General features: G+C 41.1%; 1 protein-coding gene across 4 annotated transcripts in view; it reads left to right on the forward strand.

Moving 5' to 3' along the window:
* Positions 1-16,337, forward strand: part of LOC106085694 (Ca(2+)/calmodulin-responsive adenylate cyclase) — a 374,401-nt gene that overhangs the window by 297,538 nt on the left and 60,526 nt on the right. For 3 of the 4 annotated variants that reach the window (XM_059368290.1, XM_059368291.1, XM_059368292.1), the window contains exons 6-8: positions 3,928-3,939; positions 7,897-8,070; positions 13,275-13,543. In XM_059368290.1, the coding sequence (XP_059224273.1) occupies positions 3,928-3,939; positions 7,897-8,070; positions 13,275-13,543 (455 nt within the window). The remainder of the gene's footprint in view (positions 1-3,927; positions 3,940-7,896; positions 8,071-13,274; positions 13,544-16,337) is intronic. The other variant, XR_009398222.1, reaches the window with a different exon arrangement.

Consider the following 16,337-nt stretch of genomic DNA (forward strand, 5'->3'; position numbering starts at 1 on the left):
TCTGCCCGTTCACGAGGAAGACGAAAGTGGGCCAATTTGACGTACCACGCTTCCTTAATAGAAAGATTTCTATATCTGATAAGGTCCAATACTTAGGAGAGATCTTGGACAGGAAACTAAATTGGAAGTGCCACATTCAGGAGCGTACCGAGAAGGCTCACAGGTGCCACTCATTATGTAGATGCGCTGTAGGCCCGAAATGAGCCTGAACCCGAGGATAATCCCCTGACTCTACCGGAGCGTAGTTAGAGCAATACTTACCTAGGCGTAAGAAGTTTGGTGGACTGCGATGGGAAAAAAAGTGCAACGTTAGGATAATACAACAAGTTCAGAGAACATGTTGTCTTTGCATTGACGGATCCCACTAAGTTACTGGGGACTACTCTAGATATCAGGCCCATAGACAAACATATTAATTGCGAGGCAGCCACTGCTGCTATGAGACCTAATGTAACGGGAGAATGGAAAAAGCATAGGAACAGGCCATACCATCGCGGTACAACCAGCGACGACAGGACACCTGTAAAGAATGGAGAAGGTTTCCGGTCGGATACCTGAGACGATACTCAGCCCCCTGTTTGTTAGGCGGCCCGGCCTGATGTCTCAATATGAGGATCTTCCCAATCTTGAAAAAGACATACTTGCTCCCGCAGTGCGCCCTGCTTTTAGTCGTAACCAAACTTGTCACGGAAACTTGATAAATGCCAACCACAAGGAGAATTCCTTCCTCCATCTCCTCCCTGTGGAAGACCCCACACTTCTCTGCAACCAAACCTTGGTTTAGCTTGCCCAAGAATCCCAACATGAGTTCCGTCGTAAAATTATTGTCCCATTCCTTAATGACTGTCGCCTTTGTGAGCTGGGGGTTGTCCATTTTTCTCAACAGGTCGAGCTATGCGCCCTCCCAGAGAGAGTGGATACTTCCGACGAGCTTTTTGGCGTTATCATTACATTCCGCCGACGCAAAACACAGCGTAAATATGTCTCCCTTATACTCGCAGCTCACCACTCGCATGGGTGGACCCTCTACAGAGTTCCGCACATGTTTGAAAATCCGCTTGTAAACCACATCCTCCACTTGGGAACGATGATCTGGTGGAATCCTACCAGATGCACTACCGTTATTGATGACTGCATAAGTCAGCTCATCTCTGCGCTGTGCTTCCTTGCCACTCTTGCATAAGAGGGCGGTTCCTCACCATTCTCAGCGACCATTTTCCCCTTCCGTGATGGCTGTGGCCTCTTTTTGGAAATCACCGTCCTCCATGAAGACTCAGGGGCCGTACGCCGTTTTTGTTCCTACTAAGTCGATGATACCTTAAAGGATAACTCATAAAGCCTAGATTCTAGTCTATATAAATCTTTACACCAAATAATCCTTAAATTTTCTATTTTTTAAGAAAAACTTGAAAAAATCAGAGAAAATATTCATTAACCCATTTTCGCGTTGACCACTGTGCAAAAATGGAAATACTTAAGACGATGAAAACGAGCCAAATTCCAGCTTTAAAACCAAGTCTATAGTCCATATAAAAATTTACTCTAAATAATCGTTAAACTATCGAATTTTTGGGAAAACCTGATAAACATCAGCCAAAATATTCGAAACACCTTATTTCTGTTGGCCACTGTGCAAAAATGGAAATACTTTAGTCGATGATACCGAACTCAAATGCCAGCTTTAGAAGCTCAGTCTATAACCCATATAAAAGTTTACTCTAAATAAACGTTAAACTATGGAATTTTTGGGAAACAAACATCTTTTTTGCGTTGACCACTGTGCAAAAGTGGAAAAACTTTAGTATATTAGAACAGCCTCTAACGACAGCTTATGAAGCTTTATATCAAATCCCTGAAGCCTATTTTGAGGCCCTTTTGGAAAACCTGGTAAAAATCAACCAAAATATTCGAAACACCTTTTTTGCGTTGACCACTGTGCAAAAGTGGAAAAACTTTAGTCTATGAGACCAGCCTCTAACGACAGCTTATGAAGCTTCATTTCAAATCCCTGAAGCCTTTTTTGAGGCCCTTTTGGAAAAACCTGGTAAAAATCAGCCAAAATATTCGAAACACTTTGTTTTTGCGTTGATCACTGTGCAAAAGTGGAAAAACTTTAGTCTATGAAACCAGCCTCTAATGACAGCTTATGACGCTTCATTTCGAATCCCTGAAGCCTATTTGGGACCCTTTTCATTGACTAAAGTATTTTAAGCATTATGCTGCCATAGGAAACAAGTAAAAAGGCGTTAAGTTCGACCGGGCCGAACTTTGGATACCCACCACCTCGGGTATATATGTAAACCAACTTTCATCAAAATTCGGTGAAAATTTCATACCTTATACTCATATACCTCATACCGATCCGAACTATATACAACACGGATGTCGAAAAGCCGAACATAAGTCACTTTGTCAAATTTCAGTGAAATCTGATTATAAATGCGCCTTTTATGGGGCCAAGACTTTAAATCGAGATATCGGTCTACATGGCAGCTATATCCAAATCTGGACCGATTTGGGCTAAGTTGCATAAACATGTCGAAAAGCCTAACACTTAGCACTGTCCCAAATTTCGGCGAAATCGGACAATAAATGCCTCTTTTATGGGCCCTAAACCTTAAATCGAGAGATCGGTCTATATGGCAGCTATATGCAAATCTGGACCGATCTGGGCAACATTGAAGAAGGACGTCGAAGAGCCTAACCAAACTCACTGTGTCAAATTTCAGCGACATCGGACAATAAATGCGTCTTTTATGGCCCCAAAACCTAAAACCTAGATATCGGTCTATATGGCAGCTATATCCAAATCTGGACCGATCTGTGCGATATTGCAAAAGTATGTCAAGGGGCTTAACTTAACTCACTGTTCCAAATTTCGGCGACATCAGACAATAAATGAGCATTTTATGGGCCCAAAACCATAAATCAAGAAATCGGTCTATATGGCAGCTATATGGCAGCTATATCCAAATCTGAACCGATCTGGACCAAATTGAAGAAATATGTCAAAGGGCCTAACACAACTCACTGTCCCAAATTTCAGCAAATTCGGATAATGAATGTGGCTTTTTTGGGCCTTACACCATAAATCGGAGGATCAATCTATATGGCAGCTATATCCAAATCTGGACCGATCTAAGCCAAATTATCGAAGGATGTCGATGGGCCTTACACAATTCACTGTTCTGAATTTCATCAAAATCGGATAATAAATGTGGCCTTTAACCGGAGGATCGGTCTATATGGCAGCTATATCCAAATCTGGACCGATCTGTGCCAAATTGACAAAGGATATCGAAGGGCGTAACACAACTCACTGCCCCAAATTTCAATAAAATCGGATAATAAATGTGGCTTTTATGGGCCTAAGACCCTAAATCGGCGGATCGGTCTATATGGGGGCTATATCAAGATATAGTCCGTATAGATATTTCAGCTCAATATCTCTATTTTTAAAGACTGTAGCGTGATTTCAACAGACAGACGGACAGACGGACGGACACGTCTAGATCGTCTTAGATTTTTACGCTGATCAAGAATGTATTACTTTATAGGGTCGGAAATGGATATTTCGATGTGTGCAAACGGAATGACAAAATGAATATACCCCCATCCTTCGGTGGTGGGTATAAAAATGTCACATTTAACTTCATTCATTCAATGCCATCCATCCATGGCCTTTAAAAAATGTCAAATAATTAATTGGATTTGCACAATGATGACACTCCATTAATGCATTTCATTGTGGCATATTGTTTCGATTTATTTATTTGAAATATTGTTTCATCTGTCGCATAAATGTTTTATTGTCATTGTCCATGTGATATAATCTCTTTAAAATTAATTGATTTATAATGTCAACATAACAAGTGCGTTTAATTTGCTTTTAAATAAATAATGGAACTTCCTACAACAAACACAAAGGATGCCTCAGAGGTAATACACACGTGTATAGAATGCAAAAACAAACATAAAAGCAACAACAATATGCATTGTAGTTAGCAATAGTGTGCGCCAGAGTGTCATTAAATAAATGTCATCAGCTAAAGAGTCAAAAACGCATTTAATAGATAACAGTTATCATTCATATGAAAAATATTTGTGGTATGGTGACTCATCTTTAGTTCTTGGTATTTAAATTGTGGGTGTTTAAAGAGTATAAAATAATTCATTAGTACAACATATTGGAGGCCGCAAATTCTGCCCTATCGCTGCATCCCGGATTGATATACGACATACTGGTACGAGCTTTGTATATCTCCTTAATCTAAAAAGGCAGTATAGGTGACACGGATTTTAATTCAGCCGGTTATAGAATAAAGGGGGCCGGCCAATTGAAAACAAGTGTCATGACGGACACTATGTACAGTGGGATGGAATCGAAAAAAACTGGAAAAAATCAGCCATTTTAAAACGAGTGGAGATATCTCAGAAAATTTAATGGCCGACGCCGCCCTGGCCATCCCCTCTACTGTGTTCAGTAGCTCGACAAATGGCACGTAGGCAAGACCAATGACTGGTCCGCCCGGTGCAGACGAACCCCTCCTAGCGCACTCGTCCGCCCTCTCATTTCCTGGAATCCCCTCATGCCCAGGAGGTGAAAATCGCTCTTTTGAAGAAAATCGGCTCTTGAAGTGAAAATCGGGCGACATACATATATGGCAACTGTATTTAAATCTGAACCGATTTCTATGAAATTCACCAGTAATGTTGAGAATCATTCTTGCACTATGGCATGTATAGAAATCATGCAAAAACCTCTTACAAATGTCGCTAGCATTAGGAGAGGATAGGTTAAGTTTGGTTTAAGTGGCAGTCTGCCATCAGACTCATAAAGACGTTTTCGTCCATTATGAACAGGAACAGAAGAATGAAGATGCCTTCTAGTTTCTACCCATCCAAATCGCTTTAAAAAGCCCAATAACTTGCGAATGTTCACATCCTCTAAATCAGACAGGTTCTCAAAGAAGTGGAACTCCTTCTAACTGCTAGTGCTGGACACACACACGGAAGGTGTTCTGTAGTTTCTTCTTCCTCGATGTCCCTACACCTTCTGCAAAGGTCGCTGCTGGCAACCTTCAGTCTGTCAGCATGTTTTCCGATTAGACAGTGATCTGTCACGACGGACACAATGACTGAGACGTCTGTTCTAGCCAATGACAGTAAAGCAGTAGACCTCTTCAAATCTAGATGAGGCCACATAGTATTGGAATGCCCACAGCCATCTCCATGGTCCTGAAAACTTAACTGACATGTCGCTAGAGGCATACCCACAGATTCTAGTCTCATGCCGGCAGTGATCGCAGCAATTTGTCTAGCCACAATGTCCAGAGGCATAAGATGTAGCATTAAATTCAGTGCATCAGATGGTGTCGTCCTCAGTGTGGCTGTGATGCACAAGCAAGCCATCCTTTGGATCCGGTTAAGAATTGAGCAGTATGTGGACTTTTGAAGCGCCGTCCACCAGACTACAAGACCGTATAGCATTATCGGTCTGATAACTGCAGTATATGCCCAATAGATGACACGCGGTTTAAACCCCCAAACTAATGGCTCTCTTGCAGGCGTATAGGCAAGAGTTGCCTTTCTTTCCCTTTTCAAATGTTGGATTTGAAGTTTAATTTCCTGTCCAACAAAACACGCAAGTATTTTGCGCTTTCTGCTAATGGAACATTCTCTCCACCCAAGGAGACAGGTTCAACTGTAGGCGACTTGTATTTTCTGCTGAAAAGAACTACTTCTATCTTGCACGGACTTAAACCCAGACCACTTTCGGTAGCCCACTTTGTTGTTGCATGAAGAGTTTCCTGAAGTATATCTCTTAGAGTGCTGGGAAACTATTCCCTAATCGCAATTGCCACGTCATCAGCATACTTTTACGTCTTTTTCTTCCAGAGACAATAATGTATTGTTATCTTTTTAGATCCACAGATCCCAAGCCTGCCGTAATGCATATTATAGTAAGAAAGTTATTAATAAACTTTCTTACGGTAGAGTTGATGCCTAGAAACTCCAACTCCTTCATGATTGACGTCGGTGTTACATTATTGAATGCACCTTCAATGTCAAGAAATGCTACCATTGTATATTCCTTGACAGCTAGAGAACCCTCTATGTAGCCACCTAGGTCGTGAAGGGCTGTTTCAGTGGATTTGCCTTTACTATATCATGCTGCTGCCGCGACAGGTGATCTCCAGGGGGTCTTTGCCGTAAGATATGTTTCTATCAGCCTCTCAAGAGTCCTCAGCATAAAGGATGACAGACTAATAGGATGAAAATCTTTCGCCTCGTGTGGGTACCGTCCCACAGGTATATATGACATTTTGATACAAGCAGAGTACATCTCCCTAAACCAGGGAACCAGTCTATCAGACACAGCTTGTTATTCAACCGGTGATACAGCCGGCCTGGCGTCTTAAAGGAGTCGAAACTTCTTATCGCCCAAAGAATTTTCAGCTCAGACACAATTTCCCTAATAATCTCCGACGAATGCATACCAGTGACAATCTCTTTTGGCGCTACGTTGTCCGTTGGAGAGTTTCTCGGGAAATGTGTATCAACGAGAAGTTCTAGTGATTCCTCACGAGACATTATCCATATATTTTCTGACTTCTGGATATACCCCACCGTAATAGGTCTGGAGGACAGAATCTTCCTTAGCCTAGAGGCCTCAGATGTATCCTCCACGGAGTTGTAGAATTCTACCCAGAATTTGTTCTGAGCCTTTTTAAGCTCGCCCTTATATTTTCCTAGATCAGCCTTACAGATTTCCCAATCGTGTGGTGCTTTTGTGGCTTTTGCTCTGTTTAAGAGTTTTATGCAGTCCTTCCTTAGTCCACCATGGCGGTCGCTGTTTGCCCCTTGTCTTGGCACTAGGGCATGCTGACACAAGCGAGTCATTCAGGGAGAGGATAACCACCGCCGAAAAAATGTTTTCTGATGTTCTCGCCAAGACTCGAATCCAGGCGTTGAGAGTCAAAGGCGAACATTCTAACCCCTGCGCTACGATGTCTCAGTGCAAGTCACTGTGGTAAATTCCAGCGAAATCAGATCAAAAATGCGTCTTTTACGGGAATTAGAATATGTCGGCAGATCGCTTTATATGGCAGCTATATCTTATTATAGTCCGAACTGGACCATATTTCGATCGGATATCGGTCCTAATTCTAAATTGCAAATTTTGCCCATGAACATTCCACTAAGGAACAGGGGCAAACTTCTCACATATCAATGAGTGCAGTCCGATCCAAGTTTAAGCTCAATGATAAGGGGCTTCCTTTTAAAGCCGAGTCCGAACGGAGTGCCGCAGTAAGACACCTCTTTGGAGCGAAGTTTTACATGTCATAGTACCTCACAAATGTTGTCAGCATTAGGAGGGGAAAACCACCGCTGAAAATTTTTTCTGATGGTCTTGCCGGGATTTGAACGAGGCGTTCAGCGTCATAGGCGGGCATGCCAACCTCTGCGCTACGGTGACCTCCTTCTTAATCCTCTTAGAAAATAAAATATTCTTGGAGTATTTTTCTTCTGATAAATTATGAATTATTTAATGTAGGCACTTTCAAAATGTCATTAAAATTAAAATTTCACCTTTATTCCCATTTAGATTGTGAATCTTTAGATCTTAAATCTTCCAAATCACATTATTTAGCTAGAAAATCGCTTAGTTTTCTCTCTCTTTCCTACGCACCCATATTTGGCATTCAGACAATATTTACATAAATCTGTAGTAGAAAAGTCATAGAATCGTTTTAGGATATGTAAATGTGTCATTTGCATAAATATTTCCCATGTTGCCCATTATAATGCGATTGGTTTTATTTCTTTCACTGATTCGTATCTGTATTTTTCTCTGTCTCTCTCTCTCTATTTATCTCTTTACGATGTGTACAGGTCATGGCCGAAGGTGTTTGGCAAATTGTGTTTGTGGTGTTTTTGGCATACGCCATGATGCCATTGCAAATCTGGGAAGCTGTTTGTTTTGGCATCATACTGCCGTTGGTGCACATCAGTTTGACTGTCTATAAAATATGTACGGATGCATTTCGTTATTTGGAATATAATCAGGTAAGTGCAATAATCGGTCTGTCTGTCTGGCTGGCTAGAGGGCAGTTGTCTGCCAGCCTGTTCTGGTTTCATTGGGATAATTTCTTTTTTTGCAATTGGATTTTTTTTTTTTTTTTTTGAAATTGAATTGGTCTGTGGGTAATGAAATTAGATTTTCTGGCCAGTTGAGGGCATGTTAAAAAAATGGACAACCAGTTTCACAAGAAACCAAAATTAACATTTCACATTTTTAAATTGCTGTCATGTCAAGCAATCAGACTACAACTTTTTAATGGGCAATATTTCAACATGGACAACCAGGACGTGAATGCCATGAAACAAAACGGAAAAAATACCCAGGGAAAAATTACAAGGCAAAGTGAATTTAAATACCCCATACTACACGCCATGCCTTAGTTCCGGTTCCTGTTTTTCTCTTGGGTGTGTGAACACACAATGACCCTTTTACTTTATCCACTTAAAGGTCAACTGGCAAAACATATGTCACTCACTCACTGGTTTTCGCAGTTACCACATTCACTCACCGCTGCAGTCGCTTGACAACGAGTACAGCCTTGCGTATGAGTGTTATATTTTATTCATTAACATGCAAACTCATACGCACCCATGTACATACGTAGCAGCACAACAATCATTCATAATGTAGTTACAACTGCATTGGTATCTTCTTTTTTTATCTCTGCACTAAAGTAACCATTGGCGTCATGGCGAAAATTTGCCCATGCGGTGGCAGCCACAAAAAGATAAATCCAATTAAGAACAAAGTTTTAGGGAAATGTCAAATGCACAAAACTTACATCAACTAAAATATGCAATGAAAAATTTGTGTCCTTACATAATTAAGATAAATTAAAATTTCCACAAAAAAAAAAAAAAACAATTGTCAACATATGCAATTTATAAGTGAGTAAAATTCAAATTTCAAAGAAACGACATGTATCAATTCAGGGATCTTATTATAAACTTTAATAAAAAAAAAAATTATCTGCATTTCTACCCACCACCGAAGGATCGGGGTATATTTAGTTTGTCATTCCGTTTGCAACACATCGAAATTTCCATTTCCGATCCTATAACGTACATATATTCTTAATCAGCGTAAAAATCTAAGACGATCTAGCCAGGTCCATTCGTCTGTCTGTTGAAATCACGCAAAAATTTGCAAATGTTGCCCATGAACATTGCGCTAAGCAACAGGGGCAAACTTCTCACATATCAATGAGTGCAGTCCGATTCAAGTATAACCTCAATAATAAGGGCCCTCCTTTTTATAACCGAGTCCGAACGGCGTGCCGCAGTGCGACACCACTTTGGAGAGAAGTTTTACAAGGCATAATCCCTCACAAATGTTGCCAGCATTAGGAGGGGAAAACCACCGCTGAAAATTTTTTCTGATGGTCTCGCCAGGATTCGAACTCAGGCGTTCAGCGTCACAAGAGGACATCATCACGCTATAGTCTTTAAAAATAGAGATATTGAGCTGAAACTTTGCACAGATTTTTTGTTTGGCCATAAGCAGGTTATGTTCGAAGATGGGCTATATCGGACTATATCTTGATATAGCCCCCATATAGACCGATCCGCCGATTTAGGGTCCTAGGCCCATAAAAGCCACATTTATTATCCGATTTTGCTGAAATTTGGGACAGTAAGTTGTGTTGGGCCAGTCGACATTCTTTTTCAATTTGGCCCAGGTATGACCAGATTTGGATATAGCTGCTATATTGAACGATCTCTAGATTTAAGGTCTTGGGTCATATAAGGACAGTGAGTTGTGTTAGGCCCCTTGACGTATTCCAGCAATATGGTTCAGAACGGTCCAGATTTCGATATAGCTGCCATATAGACTGATCTCTCGATTTAAAGTCTTGGGCCCTTAAAAGGTGCATTTATTACCCGATGACGTCGAAATTTGGGACAGTGAGTTGTATTAGGCCCTTCAACATTCTTCTGCAATTTGGCTCAGATCGGTCCAGATTTGGATATAGCTGCCATATAGACCGATCTCTCGATTTAAAGTCTTGGCCCCACAAAAGGCGCATTTATTGTCCGATGTTGCCCAAATTTGGGACAGTAAGTTATGTTAGGCCCTTCGACATATTTCTGCACTATGACCCAGATCGGTTCAGATTTGGATATAGCTGCCATACAGACCGATCTCTCCATTTATAGTCTTAGGCCCATTAAAGACGCATTTATTGTCTAATTTGGCCGAAACTTAGGACAGTGAGTTACGTAAGGCCCCTCGACATCCTTCTTCAATATGGCCCAGATCGGTTCAGACTTGGATATATCTGCCATATAGGCCTATCTCTCGATTTAAGGTCTTGGGCCTAAAAAGGCGGATTTATTGTCCGCTTGCGCCGACAGTGAGTTGCATTAAGCTTTTCGACATCATTCTTCAATATGGCCCAGATCGGTTCAGATTTGGATATAGCTGTCATATTGACCGATCTCTCGATTTAAAGTCTTAGACCCAAAAAAGGAGCATTTATTGTCGGATTGTGCCAAAATTTTGGACATTGAGTTCTGTTAGGCCCTTCAACATTCTCCTTCAATTTGGCCCAGATCGGTTCAGATTTGGATATCGACGCCATATAGACCGATCTCTCGATTTAAGGTCATGGGCCCATAAAAGGCATTTATTATCCGATTTTGCCGAAATTTGGGACAGTGAGTTGTGTTGGGCCCTTCAAGGTTCTTCTTCAATTTGGTCAAGATCGGTTCAGATTTGATTTGAAGCTGCCATATAGATCGATATCTCGATTTAAGGTCTTGAGTCCATAAAAGACGCATTTATTGTCCGCTTGCGCCGAAATTTGGGACAGTGAGTTGCATTAAGCTTTTCGACATCTTTCTGCAATATGGCCCAGATCGGCTAAGATTTAGACATAGCTGCCATATAGACTGATCTCTCGATTTAAGGTCATGGGCCCATAAAAGGCGCATTTATTAACCGATTTCTCCCAAATTTGATACAGTGAGTTCCGTTAGGCCTCTCGACATCATTCTATAATATGCCGTAGATCGGTTCCGATTTGGATATAGCTGCCATATAGACCGACCTCTCGATTTAAGGCCTTAGGCCCTTGGGTCGCCAAAATTTTAGACAGTGTATTATGTTAGGCCCCTCTACATCTTTCGGCAATATGGCCTAGATCGGTCCAGATTTGGATATAGCTGACATATAGACCGATCTCTCGATTTAAGGTCTTGTGCCCATAAAAGACGCATTTATTGTCCGATTTCGCCGAAATTTGGGACAGTGAGTTAAGTTAGGCCCCTCGACATCTTTCGGCAATATGGCCTAGATCGGTCCAGATTTGCATATAGCTGCCATATAGACCGATCTCTCGATTTAAGGTCTTGGGCTCATAAAAGGCGCATTTATAGTCTGATTTAGCCAAAATTTGGGACAGTGAGCTAAGTTAGGTCCTTCGATATAATTCTGCAATATGGCCCAGATCGGTCCAGACTTCGATATAGCTGCCATATAGCCCGATCTCTCGATATAAGGTCATGGGCCCATAAAATACGCATTTATTGTCTGATATCGCCGAAATTTTGGACAGTGTATTGTGTTAGGCCCCTCGACATATTTCGGCAATATGACCTAAATCGGTTTAGATTTGGATATAGCTGCCATATAGACCGATTTCTCGATTTAAGATTTTGAACTCATATAAGGCGTATTTATTCTCTGAAGTCGCCGAAATTTGGGACAGTGAGTTGTGTTAGGCCCCTCGATATTATTTTCCAATTTGGCTCAGATCGGTCCAAATTTGGATACAGCTGCCCTATAGACCGATCTCTTGATTTAGGGTTTTGGAACCCTTGAAGGCGCATTTATTGTCCGATTTCGCCGAAATTTGGGTCTTAGGCCCCTAAGCATTCTTCATCAATTTGGCTCAGATCGGTCCAGATTTGTATATAGCTGCCGATCTCGACCGATCTCTCGATTTGAGGTCTTGAGCCCATTTTGTCCAATTTCACCGAAGTTTGAGACCGTGAGTTGCGTAAGGCCCCTCGACATCTTTCTACAATATGGGCCACATCGGTTCAGATTTGGATATAGCTCCCATATAAACCGATCTCCCAATTTGACTTCTTGAGCCTCTGGAAGCCGCAATTTTTGTCCGATTTTACTGAAATTTTGCACATAGTGTTCTGTTATGCCTTCCACTGTACCAAATACGGTTCGAATCGGTCAAGAACCTGATATAGCTCCCATATAAACCGATCTCCCGATTTGACTTCTTGAGCCCTTACTAGCCGAAATTTTTGGCCGATTTGGCTAAAACTTTGCATGGGTTGTTTCGACTTCCAAAAACTGTGTCAAGTATGGCTCGAATCGGTGTATAACCATTACCATACGAATCGATCTGCCGATTTGACTTCATGAGCCCCTGGAAGACTTAATTTTTATCCGATTTGGCTGAAATGTTGCACATAGCATTCTGTTATGACCCTCAACAACTGTGCCAAGTACCGTTTAAAATCTGATATAGTTTCCATATAAACCTATCTCCCGATTAAACTTCTTGAGCCCCTGGAAGCCGCACTTTTTTCCTTTTGGCTAAAATTTTGAACAGTGTGTTCCTATATGATTTCCAACAACTGTGCCAAGTATGGTCCGAATCGGTTATTAACCTGATATGGCTCTCTTATAAACCGATCTCCCGATCTGACTTCTTGAGCACCTAGAGCAGCAATTTTTGTCCGATTTGGCTGAAATATGACTCTCAACAACTGTGCCAAGTACGGTCCATAATCGCTCTATAACCAGATATAGCTCCCATATTTTAGCAGAATTCATGGTGGTGGGTTCCCAAAATTCGGCCCGGTCGAACTTAGCATACTTTTACTTGTTTTTGGTTCTATTTAAAATAAAAAGCAAAACAAAAACTACTTTTAAAAGAGTTAAGGCAATGTAGTGTGCTATAAATGCAATGGGGAGGCTACGGAGATCGCGATTTCGAAGCTGACCAAAGCTTCATCATCAGTACAATAAGTCCCAATTTTTTTTTTTTTATAAAAATTTTGTTTTTGAAGTCCATACTATACCCAAAAGTTTTATCCCTAAGAAATTTCAAAGCATAACATATTTTTTGAATCCCAAGTTTTTTGGACCTATTTTGTATATTATTCGCAAATTTTTCTGCCATCTTTGTTTGTTTGCTAATTTCTATTCTTCCGTCTTTCAGCTTATAGCCAATATTGTTATGTTTATCGGCGTCAATGTAGCCGGCCTAGTCGTTAACATTATGATGGAGAGGGCACAGCGTCGTGCCTTTTTGGATACACGAAATTGCATTGCCGCCCGTCTGGAGATACAGGATGAAAATGAGAAACTTGAAAGACTTTTATTGTCGGTACTACCTCAGCATGTTGCGATGCAAATGAAGAATGACATACTCTCACCGGTCGCCGGTCAATTTCATAGAATTTACATACAAAAACATGAGAATGTAAGGTAAGTAGAAACTGAGCACATCTGAAAAAGTTGTAAAGTTGTATGGTATTAGAAATTGCTAATAATGCTGGTGGTCCAAGAGTGTAAAAATCCTGGAGAGGAATATATTTTTTGTTTAATAAAGGAAAAGGAGGGAAAAATAAAAAAAAAAAAACACAACAAGAAAGTCGAGTGCACTGACTAGGATAGGTTAAGTTTGAAAAGAGGGTGCGGATATTAATCCGCCCCATGCCACAATGGACATAAACCAAAGCCAGTAATCGTCTTGTTGTGCACTAAAAAGTAACCCCGAAAATGAAATTTTTAGTTAGAAATACCGTACTATTTACAAAATCCTTAATTGTTTTCCATACAACTGCACTATGTTGGTTCATGTCTGGTATTATGTCCCCACCTAAGTACCGGTGTATTTTAGCCGCGAAAGCCGGCCAATGACATAGGAAATGCTCCAACGTATCATCATCTTCCCCACATGCCCTACACATGCTATCACTTGCCGCACAGATTTTTTGAGCTCGTAGTCCTATGTTTCCCGTTATGATACCAATAGCTAGACTGACTTCCTTCTTACTTCCTTTCAGTAATAGCCTCGTCCTCTCACGATCCGGGTCACCCCATAGGATTTTCGCCGTCCTACCAACTGTTTTGCTGTTTCACAATGTTACATGCGCATTCATCACCCACGCCCTTAACCCGGAAAGAGTCGACTCTAAATGCTTCGGGTTAACCAAGTTTATTGACGGCAGTCCTCTGGCCTTCACCTCCAAATCGTCTACCCTTTCATTCCCCCTTGCTCCGTTATGGCCCGAAACGGTCGGTAGGACGGCGAAAATCCTATGGGGAGATCTAGATCGTGAGCAGACAAGGCTTTTAGTGAAAGGAAACAAGAAGGAGGTCAGTATAGCTATTGGTATCACAACGGGACACATAGGACTACGAGCCCACTTATGCAAAGTCGGTGCAGCAAGTGATGCCATGTGTAGGGCATGTGGGGAAGATGATGAGACGTTGAAGCATTTCCTTTGTCATTGTCTGGCTTTCGCGTCCAACAGATAGCGGCACTTAGGTGGAGACACAATATCAGACATGAACCAACTAAGGGGAGTGGTATTGAAAACATTTCAGGATTTTGTAGGTAGCACAGAATTCCTAAGTTAAAATGTTCTTTTTAGAGGTTACTTTATAGTTTTTAGAGCACGAAACAAGCCGATTACTGGCTTAGGTGTATGTCAATAGTGGCGTGGGACGGATTAATATCTGCACCCTCTTTTCAACCTTACCTAACCTAACCTAAAATTTAACATTGATAACTTAATTTCCAAATTTAAAGCAGCAAGTTTTTATACCCTTCACCATAGGCTGAGGGTATAGTAATTTCGTCATTCCGTTCGCAACTCCTCGAAATATGAGTCTAAGACCCCATAAAGTATATATCTTCTTGATCGTCATGAAATTTTAAGACGATCTAGCCATGTCCGTCCGTCTGTCGAAAGCACGCTAACTTTCGAAGGAGTAAAGCTAAACGCTTGAAATTTCCCACAACTATATCTTATAAGTGTAGGTCGGTTGAGATTGTAAATGGGCCAAATCGGTTCAGGTTTTGATATAGCTGCCATATAAACCGATCTGGGGTCTTGACTTCTTGAGCTTATAGGGGGCTCAATTCTTATCCGATTTGGCTGAAACTTTGCACGAAGTGTTTTGTTATGACTTCCAATAACTGTGCTAACTATGGCGCAAATCGGTATATAACCTGCAATAGCTGCCATATAAGCCGATCTTGGGTCTTGATTTCTTGAGTTTCTAGAGGGCGCAATTCTCATTCGATTTAGCTGAAATTTTGCACGAAGTGTTTTGTTATGACTTCCAATGATTGTGCCTAGTATGGTTTAAATCAGTTCATAACCTGATATAGCTGTCATAGAAGCCGATCTGGGACTTGACTTCTTGAGGCTCTAGAGGGCGCAATTCCTATCCGATTTGACTGAAATTTTGCACAACGTATTTTATTATGACTGTGCTAAGTAAGATTAAAATCGGTATATAACCTGATATAGCTGCCATATAAACCGATCTGGGGTCTTGACTTCTTAAGCTCATAAGCGGCTCAATTCTTATCCGATTTGGCTCGGTCCATAACCTGCTATAGCTGTCATATAAGCCGATCTTGGATCTTGACTTCTTGAGCTTCAAGAGGGCGCAGTTCTCATCCGATGTGGCTGAAATTTTGCATGAAGTGTTTCGTTGTGACTTCCAATAACTTTGCTAAGTATGGCGCAAATCGGTATATAACCTGGTATAGCTGCCATATAAACCGATCTTAGGTCTCGACTTCTTGAGCCTCTAGAGGGCGCAATTATTATCCGATTGAAATGAAATTTTGCACGACATGATTCGCTATGACTTCCAGCAACTGTGCCTAGTATGGTTTAAATCGGTCCCTAATCCGATATAGCTGCCATATAAACCGTTCTTGGGTCTTGACTTCTTGAGCATATAGAGGGCCCAATTCTTATACTATTTAGCTGAAATTTTGCACGAAGTGTTTTGCTATAAATTCCAATATCTGCGCTAAGTGTGGTCCAAATAGGTCCATAACCTGATATAGCTACCATATAAACCGATCTTGGGTCTTGACTTCTTGAGCCTCTAGAGGGCGCAATTCTCATCTGATATGACTGAAATTTTGCACGTAGTGTTTTGTTAAGACTTCCAATAACTGTGCTAAGTATGGCGCATATCGGTCCATAATCTGGTATAGCTGCCATATAAACCGATCTGGGATTTTGATTTC

This window comes from Stomoxys calcitrans, chromosome 4 (assembly GCF_963082655.1).
Source record: "Stomoxys calcitrans chromosome 4, idStoCalc2.1, whole genome shotgun sequence".
Lineage (NCBI taxonomy): Eukaryota > Metazoa > Arthropoda > Insecta > Diptera > Muscidae > Stomoxys > Stomoxys calcitrans.